The sequence below is a fragment of the Sarcophilus harrisii genome, chromosome 5, assembly GCF_902635505.1.
Source record: "Sarcophilus harrisii chromosome 5, mSarHar1.11, whole genome shotgun sequence".
NCBI lineage: Eukaryota > Metazoa > Chordata > Mammalia > Dasyuromorphia > Dasyuridae > Sarcophilus > Sarcophilus harrisii.
Window position 1 is genome coordinate 102049964 of NC_045430.1, and position 13372 is coordinate 102063335.

Below are 13372 nucleotides of genomic sequence, written 5' to 3' on the forward strand. Positions count from 1 at the left end.
ATGAACACACACACACACACACACACACACACTCAAGACCTGCTCAAGACACATCCAACAATTTACACATAGTCTATATTATTTTCTTTTGTTTTAATGAATTAAATAAGCATCCTAGCTCAGTAGTAGCATCTGGTGGGCTGCGTGAAAAACTGTCTAAATTAATGTTTCTTCCTCACCACCTCCTTCTGGAATGGTGCATATACTCAAATCCAATCTTTTATTTTCATAAGTCAGAACCCAGTTAATTCTGTGAAAGATAATTTCTCTTTGAACATTTTCATTCTCATGAGGCATTGCAGTAGAATGGGAAAGAGTACTGGATTTGAAATCTGAGAATATAGCTTTGGAAGCTGGCTCTGCTATTTATGAACTGGGTAACTTTGGATAAGCCACTTAATTTCTCTGAGTTTCAGTTTTCTTAAATGTAAAATGAGAAGATTTAAATAAATGACCTCTGAGATCCCTTTAGGTTTTAAAGCTATGTTTTTAAGTGTCCTTCCCCCTTTTTTGCTACAAATTATGGTGTTTATGTCATCATAAAAATCTACACCAGTAAAGGCGCTATGGGATGGTACCTGGAAAGTCAGCTTAATAATCAAGAACACCTACATTCAAGCCCTGTCTCTGATTCCAATCTTGTGATCCTACATATACCCTTGAAACTCAAGCATGTCCCCTGCAACTAGTTGCAGAAGAAGTGAAGAGATACTGATTTGCAAGAGGACATTTCTTCATCAGGAGTTTGTTAATACAAGATGCTCTCAGAAAAATCTGTGAAGACTTATGTGAAATTGATTCAAAGTGCAGTGAGCAGAACCAGGAGAACATTTACACAGCTACAACAATACTGTACAAGGATCAGTTGTGAATGACTTAGCTATTCTCAGCAATACAATAATGAAAGATAATTCTGACGGACTTAAAAATGCTATTTATCCCCAAAGAAGGAACTAATGGAATCTGAAAACAAATCAAACCATACTTTTTAAAATATTTTTCTTGTTTGTTTTTTGGGGGGTATATGTTTTCTTTTCCAACACGACTAATATGAAAATATGTTTTGTATGACCACACATGTATAACATATTAAATTGCTTGCTTTCTCAATGAAGAGGATGGGGAGATAAGAAAGGAATTTGGAACTCAAAATTTTTTAACTGAATACTAAAAATTAGAGAAATAAAATGCTAAATGAATTTTAAGAGAGTTTGCTAATACAATAAAAAATTGAATTTGAAGTGATTTTGGGATAAAATAGAATAATAATAGAATATCTATACTGGTACCAGGAATGAGGGACAGAAAAGAAGATGACTGGTCAAAGTATTAAGGAATAATGAATAATTAGCTAGTCAAAATCAATCTTCTATCCAAACTTATGACTATGTGGGTTCAAATGCTCTCTCTGATTCTACTTATGAACTCTTGGGCAAATCACTTAACCTTCCCTAGTTTCCTCTTCTTTTAAAAAAAAATGACGGGATTGGGCTACATGGACTCTGAGATCCCATCTCATTCTAAATTTATGGATATAATATCATAGTTGAGATTTTTTTCATCCATGTTACAATCTTTGTGTAATGAAGCTTTATTCTTCTTCTTTTTTAAAATCTAAGTTGACATTCCTATGGAGGATACAACAATTTCCATCAGTGACAGAAGTAAAGTAGAAGATTTAGCAGAAATAGCAAAGAAATATATATATACAAACACTATAACAAGGATCAGGAATAGAATTTATTAGGAAAAAACTAATATAATAAACCTAACAATCACTGATCTTAGACAAAAATCAAACTTAAAAGATTCAATCAAGAGAAATCTACATTATATGTCAGCCATGCTAATACTGTTTTAGATGTATGTTTATATATGGGTAAATATGTATGTATATCTGAGTATATGTGAAAATGTTTGCATGTTGCTCTATGTATGTGTATATACAGATATATGTAAATTTAAATGGGTCTGTGGGTGCATATGAATATATATGTGTATATATATATATATATATATATATAGTATATGGGGTGGGGGTGGGGTATGTGTACATGTGTGTATATACACCACATGTGTAACTTATAATATGCCTAAGGGGAACTTTTTGAGCACTCCTTCAAAAGGGAGAAGAGCTGTGAGTTAACCTTTTGTCAAATGTACTCTCTAACCCTGAACCAACTTTCACAAGACAGAATGTTTCACAGAATTTTTTTTTGGATGGGGGAGTTCTGTACTAACTGCTCCACCTTAGTAAATACCTTCTTTCTAAACTAATTTAGGTTGGCTGATTAAAATGATTTAACTATTAATATTGGGGAGAAGCACATTGGTTAGAGATGGAGCCAATAAAATTACAAATCACCCCTTATTTCTCAAGAACCCTGGGAAGAGTTGTAGCCACCATAGCTCATTGCTAACCACAGTTTAGAAGCTGGGGCTTAAGAGTATATCTAATGAGGACATTACTTTGTTATCTTTCATATGGTTGATGCTAAGTTTAGCTTTTTGCTTTTAAAGCTTTCGACCTTAGTTCAAAGTCTTTTGTTGTTTTTTTCATCTTCCCCACAAAACTTGTTTCAGTATTTCTTTTCTGGTGAAATTGCTACCTAGCCTTAATTGAATATGTGCAATCTCAGTTAAACTGAGACCTACATCCTGCCATCTGGAGGAGGGGATGGGGAGAAGGAGGGGAAATATTGGAACAAGAGGTTTGGCAATTGTCAATGCTGTAAAGTTACCCATACATATAACCTGTAAATAAAAGGCTATTAAAAAAAAAATTAAAAATAAATAAATAAATAAATAAAATAGACTGAGACCTGTTGAAGCCCTTAGTTTAAAAAGACCAAACAATAACAAGTTCTCAATCAGAGTAGGATTTGGGATGAAGATCATCAGAGCTTATATGGGCTACAGTAAGAATGGGTAGAAGAAACTCACTGTCTGATTTTAAAACATTTTGAACACAAACCTCTTTTCTTCTATAATTGCTGCATTAAGTATCCCTAAGGAACCATTACTCCTAATCCTTAATCGTTTCTGCCCCAGGTGATTCTTATTCTGTTCCTAAAGACCAGGTTTCTTTTTTCCTATCATTATTTCTAACATAAGCTTTTAGAGAAGGGTTTTTTTTTCTCTATTAAATAAACCTGGAATTAACTAGAAACTTTAAGCAGCTGTGTGTTTTTACAGCGTTAGGTACACAACTCTTTCCTTTTTTAGATGGAGTCATAAATTCTGACCTCTAGGTGTAAGAAGACTTTGGTTCTTATCTCAAATTTACTATTTATTGCATAGCTGACTTTTGTCAAATGTCTCTCTTTCTCTGTACTATAGTATGCCCATCTATAAAATGTGGCAAATGATGTCAATCCTTCCTATATCACAGAATTGGGGTGAACACATAAAATGGTGGATAAAATTATTTATAAAGTATAAAATACTTTGTAAGTGAAAATTATTGTTAATCATCTTTAATGAACATTTCCTGATCCCACTACCAACTTGATTCTAAACCTCTTGAGGGTAGATGCCATGTTTTATGCCCTTTTGTACCTCCTATGCATTGCACAGTTCACTATCCAGAGCAGGTGTTCAGTATATTTGATTTTAGTTACGATCATGCATATATACTGTTGCATTAATAAACACAACATTGAATGAAACATTATAAATAGGCAATGAGCTGAAAGTTGCCTCAGTAATATTAAGTGAAGTTGGTCACAAAGTCTTGAAGACATTGAGACAGTGGAGAGCAATGCCTGAATTGTAGTGTTAGCACCTTAGTGATTAAACTCTTATTTCAGGTGTTCCTTTTGCAAAGGACACACACAGGTGATAGTAGTTAATTATACATTTCAAGTAAGTATTGTATCTACTCTTCGTTTGGATTGTATATATTTTTTTGTTTATATACTATCTCCCTCATTAGAATGTGAGCTTCTTGGGAGAAATTATTTTTAAAAAATGTCTTTGTATCCCCAGTGTTTAATACAGAACACAAAGTAAATAATTTTTTTTCTTTTTTGACCTTTTGCTGAGGCAATTGGGGTTAAGTGACTTGCCCAAGGTCACACAGCTAGGACGTGTTAAATGTGAGATCAAATTTGAACTTAGGTTCTCCTGATTTTCAAGGCTGGTGCTCTATCCACTGTGCCACCTAGCTGCCTCCAAAATAAATACTTTTTAAAAATGTTTGTTGATAAACTAAGGAAGGAATAGCATAAATTCTGTTTCCTAAAAATAACCCTTTATTAAAATAGTTAAAATTAAGTAACTATTAATACCAATTAACCAATTAACACCAGAATTTTCTATGCATTTAAGTAAGATGTTTATATAGCAAAATATAAAGTTCTTATGCATTTAAGTATGATACATATGTATTTAAGTATATTTATATCATGTTCATTTAAGTATGGTTATTTATAAAGCAACTTTATACTTTAAGTATATTTATAAAGCAAAATATAAAGTCTCTATACACACATACATTTTTGTTAAATAAATCTTATTTCAGGTGTTCCTTTTGCAAAGGACACACACAGGTGATAGTAGTTAATCATACATTTCAAGTAAGTATTGTATCTACTCTTCGTTTGGATTGTATATATTTTTTTGTTTATATACTATCTCCCTCATTAGAATGTGAGCTTGTTTGTAAAGCATTTGTTGCTTTTAGGAGGTTTAGAAAAAATTTCAGGCATATACTCAGCCTCAGCTAACTTTCTTTGGAACTACTCATTTCATTGAGTTCTTGCTTTGTTCTTTCTCAACTAGAAAGACATCTATTTTGGATGGCTTCCTGATAGTGTCCCAGTTTTCCACATCCCCTTAAGCATTCATCATTACCTTTTCTTGTCATCTTAACCAATCTGAGAGGTGTGTAGTGGTACCTCAGAGTTCTTATCTCAAAAGCTGGGGTCTTTGAGTTTGTCAAATATTATATTACCATAGTCATTGACTATTATGTCCTGTGAACCTAACCTATTCCATTGCTCAACCACTCTATTTCTTAGCCAGCACCAAATGGTTTTGATGATCATTGTTTTGTAATATAGTTTTATGTCTGGTACAGCTAGGCCACCTTCACTTACATTTTTTTTCATTAATTCCCTTGAAATTCTTGACCTTTTGTTCTTCCAGATGAACTTTGTTAATATTTTTTTCTAGCTCTGTAAAGTAATTTCTTGGGAGTTTGATTGGTATGACACTAAGTAGATTAATTTAGGTAGTATTGTCATTTTTATTATATTAGCCTGAGCTAATATTAGTATGAGCCCTTGATATTTTTCCAATTGATTAGATCTGACTTTGTGTGGAACATGTTTTGTAATTATGTTCATATAGTTTCTGACTTTTTCTTGTCAGGTAGACTGCCAAATATTTTATATTATCCACAATTACTTTAAAATGGAATTTCTCTTTGTATCTCTTGCTGTTGAAATTTGTTGGTAATATATAAAAATGCTAATGATTTCTGTGGATTTATTTTTTTATCCTTTTGCTAAAGTTGTGAATTGTTTCTAGTAGTTTTTTAGTTGATTCTCTAGGGTTCTCTAAGTATACCATCATATCATCTGCAAAGAGTGATAATTTGGTTTCCACATTACCACATTCCACATTCCACATTACCTAATTCCTTTAATCTTTTTTTCTTCTCTTATTGCCAAAACTAACATTTCTAATATAATACTGAATAGGAATGTTGATAGTGGACAACTTTGATTCACTCCTGATCTTATTGGGAATGGTTCTAGTTTATTCCCATTGCATATGATGCTTGTTGATGGTTTTAAATAAATGCTTCTGATAAAATGGAGGCTTCTTAACTTTTGTATGTGTCATGGAGTCCTTTGGAAGTCTGGTGAAGTCTATTGTGAGAAGCAATTCACTTGGATCTCTACTTTATTCCAATCAATATTAATCAATTTTATAGAATCATATCAAAATTCTGTACATAAGACTGATTCCAGAGCTGTGAACTACAGATTCTGAATTCACCTGCTTAATCATAGGAAGTTAATTAAAGACCTCCACCCTTTTTTTCCTTGTCATGGTGACCAAACTCAGTGTGACAGAGATCACAACTACACGGAAATTCCCCCAAAACATTTTTGTACCTCTAGATCAATCTGTTGTCCAATAGGAACAGGTAACCATCTTATGACCACTTAAATCATTGACTGAGTTAGCTTATATCATTTCTTCCTGCTCAGGTAGGGAGAAGCCTGATTGTCTTGTGTGGAGATATTCCTTATTTCATCAAACTTGTAACCCTGATGATATATTGTTTATTTTAACTGATATGTTACATTTCAATCAATGAAATTATTCTGTATTTGGTATAGTTGTTCTGGAATGACTAGATATCTAATTCTACCAAAAAATAGGGCCCTGGAAAGAGGAGGCATCTCAGATAATGAGGAAAATCTAAAGTCCACTTCATTAGAAGGTTTCACATACTCATACTCATAAAGGGCCATTGGCTCAGAGATCTGCCTCAATCTCTTTTATCGTAGGTGGCATAATTTTAATCTCCACACTATAGATCATTTCTCAGGATCACGCTTTCAGATGCATAAAACAAAATGTATAGAATTTTTAAAAATCAGCTACATTGACATATAGTGGTATTGAAATATTAAAAAGTGATATAAAATTAATTATATTAAAATACAGTTAATAGCTGTAGTTCAATGTAACTTTTTTTATTCTATACATTTTGTTCATATACATATACATGTAATTCACAGGTCTCAGGTTCTGGAAGAATGGAATAGTCTGCTTATAAATGTAATTTGATTCTTGGATAAAGATTTAACACATATAGATATAGATTTAACAACACTAGTTAGTTTCTAGATTCCTTTAGGAGGTAGTTTGAGGTACAGGGAGAAGGCTTAAATTTTTATTTTAAGACTTACTCTTAGAATATGAACATTTTATTATAATTATGATGGTGGAGCACATGACTGTCTCTTAGGCAGCAATGAAGAAAATCAAAAACAATTCAAGAAAGGTACAAAATTAGGCATTTATTATTATTATCATTATTTTAAACTAAAGACTATGGAAACAAAAGCAGCAAAATGAAACACAATTACTTTAGGGAGTTAAGACACCGTTAGGACAATAATGTTGAGGAAGTTCATTCTTCAAATTGGGGTAAAATTAGAATACATCTGAAAAGCTCTCACTTCAAAGACTGTTTAAACTTTGACCAGAGGAAGCTGATCTTTTCACCTTCTCCTTAGAGTACTTAAGACTCTTCACAAAATGTTGCCAGATAGTATTAACTAGTCACATCTGGACTATCCTTCAGTTTGGGATGTAATAAAAATAGTTTGGATACAGTTGTTCTAATCGCCACCCCTTGTCCTGGTTATAGATGTCACCTCATTATGTTTATGAATGGCCTTGTTCTCATGAGGTTCAGAAGAAAGGATGAAGTGTTTCATAATCTGTCCAAAATGATACTTGACTTAAACTTCTTGGACAGTTTGTGTACTCCCATAACCATTCATAACCTTCTTTCTCCCCCCCCCCATGCCCATTCTATAGTCTCTCCATCATAATACAAATCACAAGAGAGAGCAGGAATCACAGTTCTACTCCCTTGCCCTTGCCCCTCACCACACATGGTACTGTATAAAAAAATAACATGAAACAAAGGAAACCCCAAATTCTCACATATATTTTTATCATAAAGTCTTTGAGAGGAAGGGAAGTGTCCATTGTATATACCTCTGTGTGCAGCAAGAAAAACCCACATTTTCCTTAAATGCCATACTCCTTGGATGTGACTGCCACTCTTTCTTTAGCTACATCTGTCTTCTTTGCTGCATATATAATTTCTAGAAGACATACAACTGTCACTAGAAATGCCATCATCGGATAAACGAGCACAACCAGCTCCTTGAATCTGTAACCTAGAATGGAATGGAAAGATGAGTCCTGCAATACCTCAGCTCTAGCAGCAAGAATGGAGAGGATGGAGTTCATACTCAATCTCTCACGGTATAAAGTAAAGTAACTGGATATTCAGCTGGGCTCTGTGGGATGAGGGTAAAATCATGGGTCAGGAAGTATAGTTGGGTAAGATGAGACCAGCAGAATTTTTTCTTCCCTGCCCTACTTCCTCATTCCCACCCCTGCTTATTAATTGTATTTCAAAATCCTACCCAAGGGATCATCTTAGTCCCTCAAATTCCCATGGAAAGAAAAAGAACATGTCTATGACAATGTAGAGCATAAAGAACCCCTGCTATCACTTGTCATAGAGTTATATATGGCAAATTAGTCTCTCTTAAGTCTCTGTTTCTTTATCTGTACACTGCTGTTAGTGCTAGCTACTGCTACAGAACTTCAATGAAGATAAGATAAGGGACTGTGTGTGAAATAGTTTGTGATTATAAGTGTTAAATCAAATATGCTGAGTATATTAAGGAAAGGGCTCTATTTGACTTAGATGAAAAAACCTCAGAGAGCACCTCATAAAATACTAAAATTCAGGGAGATCAGGACTGGATCAGAACTTTCTTTACATGACATCAAAAACGATGGTATGGAGGATTGATCTCTGTAAGCAGCAACTCCAAGATCCATCCCTGAAAACCTACTTACTGATAAGGCAAGACCATCACTGTTTTCTACTTTCCTAAACTGAAATTTAATATTAACCAAATAGTTTGGTAGAAAAAAAAAGATAAGTTTTTACTAAGGGAATTCTATTTTCCCCATTCTTTCTTATTTTAAAAAGGCCTTATTTTTCAAATAGGGCCAAGAGTAAGATACTCTAATCATCCAAATTAAAATATTTGATGAGGAAAAAATAAATGTAGTAATCAATCTTAAGTGCTTTGTAATTTGCCATGAATCTGTAATTTACTTGTCATAGGAATTTCTAATTCTATATGATATACTACGTATATAGTAGCATGCCTTCTACTGACGTAAATTGTAACCAACCTATAACTGGCAACCTTAGAGGACATATCCTTCTAGATTGGTGACCAGTGGGTAGATAGTAAATAACTAGGGCATTTCTTTTATCAATTCTGAATAAATGGACACCTCAGGACTCACCATTCAGGAGGTGAAGTTCCATCTGTCCATTTCCAGGATGAGTTTCCCTCTTCATTAATTAGTCCAAACCAGCAGTCAGAAGCTGAACCAACGCGTTTCATCAGGAAATCCTTTTACAAAATAGAGCTGGCTGTGACAATCTAATTCTCCAGTCTCCAGCCTTCCCACCTAAACTAATTTCTCCTTCTATACCCTATCCAATTTTTGCCTAGAATTCTTATTCCAGGACTTCTTTATTCTGTGTAATGTATTAGTGATAGGCAGTGGGTCTCCTAGTTAGACTCTTCATCATGGCAATTCAAATGGGGCAAGGAAGGAGTTGATCTAAAGAGGTCTAAAAAGATCTGACTTCAAATGTTGTTCAGAAATCTATTTCCCCATTTGTAAAAATATATGTTTTGGCTTAAACAATCTCCTTAGTCCTTCAAGTGCTAATGCTCTGAGTCTATGTCTTACCACCATAATGGGGAGGCTGGAGATAAGAACATCAGATGAATGTTCACCTACAGCTAGCTCCTATGGAAGGTATTAGATTCCTTACCATTTCCTGGTGGGTTTTGAATCTAGCCAGATTTGCACCAAGATTTGCACATGCTTGCTGGCTTTCATGCCAGGATTTGTGATCCACTGATATGTAATAGCATTTGTTAAAAGCTTTGATCCAGTCTTCAGGACACATAAGTGAGTTATCTGAGCAGAGTGGTTGTTCTTGGATCAATTCCTCTGATTTTCTTCGAACTAGAATTGAGACAGTAATACGAGACCATTTTGGAATTAGGTTGCCCTTCAAGCATCTTTACTGCACCTTAGTGATGGTGACATCTACATTTTGAGTCCCCTTTCATTTCATTGGGTTAAACTTAAAACATTAGAATCTGGAAGACATTAGCATAGACCCTGAAATAAATCAGCACTAAAAGAGGTATATAGGAAAGGAACTAGGAGAGGGAACTCCCAAGTGAGAAAATTCTCTTTCAATGAAATTTGGCACCTCACCTGTAACTCTTAGATAGCTGTTCAGAACACTGACAGATTGTGACTTGCTAGTCAGTACATGTCAGAGGTAAGACTGCAATCGAGGTCTTCCTGATTTTTGAGGCTTGGTCTCTATCCAACTCTATGACACTGCCTCTCAAACTAATTTAGGTTTTTTGTTGGTTTTTGTTTGCTTTTGCTTTTGTTTTTTTGTGGGAGATAAAATGAGAATATCTTAACCTGTAATTTCACATATCTGGGCAACTCCCAGTGAAAAATGCTCTTACCAAAGCAGTTAAATGACTTACTCAGAGCTAAACAATCAATTTGTATCAAACTTGGGTTATGAATATGTTCCTGACTCCAAGCCCTGCTTTCTATCCATTATAACCTTTACAGTGTTTTCAAAGTGTGGTCCAGGGATTATTGAAGGTTTCCAAGATCCTTCCAGAAAGTCCCTAAGATTAAAACTACTTTCACAATAATACTAAAACATTTTAATTTTAGATAAAATAAACATTGAAAAATAAAACTTGCACAAACCAAAACTCTGTAAGTGGTCCTAGATACTTTTTGACAGTGTAAAGGGGTACTGAGATCAAAAAAGTTTGAGAATTGCCATGCTGTCCCTCCATATAGTTTAATGACCATTGAAACAGGACAGAACGCTTTTCTGTGGGCAATAGAAACATCTCTACTAAAGATCAGGAAGCATGAGAAAGTAACCCTTTGGATGGCAAGTTTGCATAGTTGATTACATTTATTAACTCTTCCATCTCTGTTATGGTCATAAGTCTAAATTGCAAGGAAACTCAATTCAAGGTATTTCCTTCTTCTATTTGAAGTTCTTTTGGGGGAGCCCTTCTTGACCCTGGACTTAAAGTGTCCACAGACTGAGAGGTAAGAGTTATGATCTCACAGCCTGAGACTTTGTGGAGAATTTAGTTTTGGAGGATGTACCACTTACCTTCCTTACTAATGAAGATGGCTAGCGCTATGACTATGATGAAGCCAACTCCAGCCACAGATGAATAGATTAGTCTTTTGGATATCCTACCTAAGGAGAAAGCATACTAATGTACACTCCCTGAAATTCCTCCAGAGAATAGGCTTCATGCAACATGAATATATCTGGCAGAGAGAGGGATATTTGATTTTTCTCAGACCTGTTTCTTCTAAAGGTACTGTTCTCTTTTCCCCACCCCATATCCCCTTCTGCTAAGATCGGAAAGGAAAAATTCATCTGTTCCCGGAGTTATATAGATTCTTTTTCCTTTGTCCCGCCCCGAGTTAGTAGGATTCCTACAAGTCCGGGAATCAGATGTAGATAGAAAAGCGGGCAGGTGCAACCCCCGGGATCCAAGGGCAGGAGTCGGCCTTACGCTCCCTCGGTGGCACTTTGACCTCCACCACATCCTCCCGGCCATCCCTGCCCTTCTCGTCGTCTTGCTCCTCTTCCTCCTCTTGCTTCTCCTCCTTCACCTCGTGTTCCACCTTCTTTTTATTGTGCTTCCAAGCGACCGCATTCTCTTTTTTTCCTTTTTTCATTTCCCTCCCTCACCTGCTGTGATCTGGGCACTGCGGGGCCGGGGCAGAGTTTAGCCAAAGGTTGCGGTGGTCTGAGGGATAGCCCAGGTACCAGAGCAGTGTGCCCAGACAGAAGCAGGAATAGAAACTTGGACCCGAAAAGCTCGGAGATGCTTTCGAAGGCCGGCTATCCCCAGGGGAGCGACGGACCACATTAACATCTCCCCGCCGGTACCTGCCTGACCTCGTCCAATTCTCCCAGCCCCCGCCTAGACGGCTGCCTCGTTCTCCCGGCCTTTTAAATGTCCATGACAGCAACGGCAAGCGGAGAACTACCCAGTAACTCACGTGACAGAGTCCAGTCAGTGGCCTGGCTGATTGAGGAGAGCGCACGCAGGTGGCGGAACAGCCTGCTCTCGCTACCTGCTTCTAAAGCTCCTCACGTCGCATCCCGCAGCCTCATTCTCCCGCAACTTCATCCTCCCATCACAACCACCTACCTAACCCTATTCTCTCGGGGGATGTCACTCTGTATGGATGAAGAAATGAAGGCACAAAGCAGTTAATGCTTGGGCTACATGCTTATGAAGGTCTCTTCTAGCTAAAAATGGTTACAATTTATTATACTCTCCCCAGGTTCACACAATTAGATAACTGTGGGAGTCTGAGCCCTAAAGTAAATCTCAATTCCAAAGCCTAACATTCTTCCTAGTAGCCTACAATATTTTTGATTTGTCTTCTTTTTTTCTTGGGGTATCAGAACATTGCTGTTGTACTCCACTTTTCATCACGGCTTCTTCATGTTCTCTTTATGGCAACAATAATTTTTCCACCTACCTCCCACCCACATCTGCCACCTCCAGCCCATATCTAGATAACTTTGTAATAGGCCCTTCAAGGGTTCAAAACCACATTCTTAAATTTCCAAAGTAACTCATAACACACACACACACAAACACACACACACACACACAAACATACACATACACACACACACATGCTTCTGCCATATTGCTTTCCAATTTTCCCAATGATTTTTTTAGCAAGGTAATTTTGGGTTAAGTGACTTGCCCAGGGTCACATAGCCAGTAAGTGGTGTCTGAGGCTGCAATTTGAATTCAGGTTTTCCTGACTTCAAAAACATTTTTTAAATCAAATAATGAATTCTTATCCCAAATTTTAAATCTTCACAGTTGTCAAATACAAGATTGTTATGTTTATTTGCTGCTGCATATTGTATGTCTACTCTATTTCACTGATCTATCTTTCTAATTCTTAGCTAGTATCAGTTTTGATAATTGCTGTCTTTATAATAGTTTAAAATCTGCTACTGCTAAATCTCCTTCCTTTACACTTTTTTTCATTGTTTTCTTTGATATTCTTGACTTTTTGCTTTTTGTGAATGAAATTTATTTTTTTAATTCAGTAAAATAATTTTTTGGTAATTTAAGTGGGATGGCATTCATAAATTAATTTGGATAATTTCAATTACATTCAATCAAAAGGTTTTTGTACATATAACACTAATAATATAGCCAAGATCAGAAGAAAAACAGAAAATTGGGAGGAAATTTTATAGACAGTTTGTAATGGGCTGAAACTGAGTTGGTAGGATAACAAATATGTGAATACTACAATGATAAAGGTCCTCGTTCAATTTCCAACAAAGCAGTCTATATACACAACATAATCCAATTGGCCTTAAAGAATCCTGCAAGTTATAGAAAAAAGAAAAATTCTAAGAACAGCCAGATGAGGAAGTGTGAGGAAAAAGAGGAAG

General features: G+C 35.6%; 1 protein-coding gene across 1 annotated transcript; it reads right to left on the bottom strand.

The window, feature by feature from the left end:
- Positions 1-7036: 7036 nt before the first annotated feature.
- On the bottom strand, positions 7037-11913 carry LOC116419228 (C-type lectin domain family 2 member B-like). The gene is made up of 5 exons (XM_031938186.1): positions 11448-11913; positions 11033-11122; positions 9632-9828; positions 9091-9200; positions 7037-7934 (listed from the first exon to the last, which is right to left on the bottom strand). The coding sequence occupies exons 1-5, from the start codon at positions 11611-11613 to the stop codon at positions 7823-7825; spliced, it is 675 nt and encodes a 224-aa protein (XP_031794046.1). The 5' UTR covers positions 11614-11913; the 3' UTR covers positions 7037-7822.
- Positions 11914-13372: the final 1459 nt, after the last annotated feature.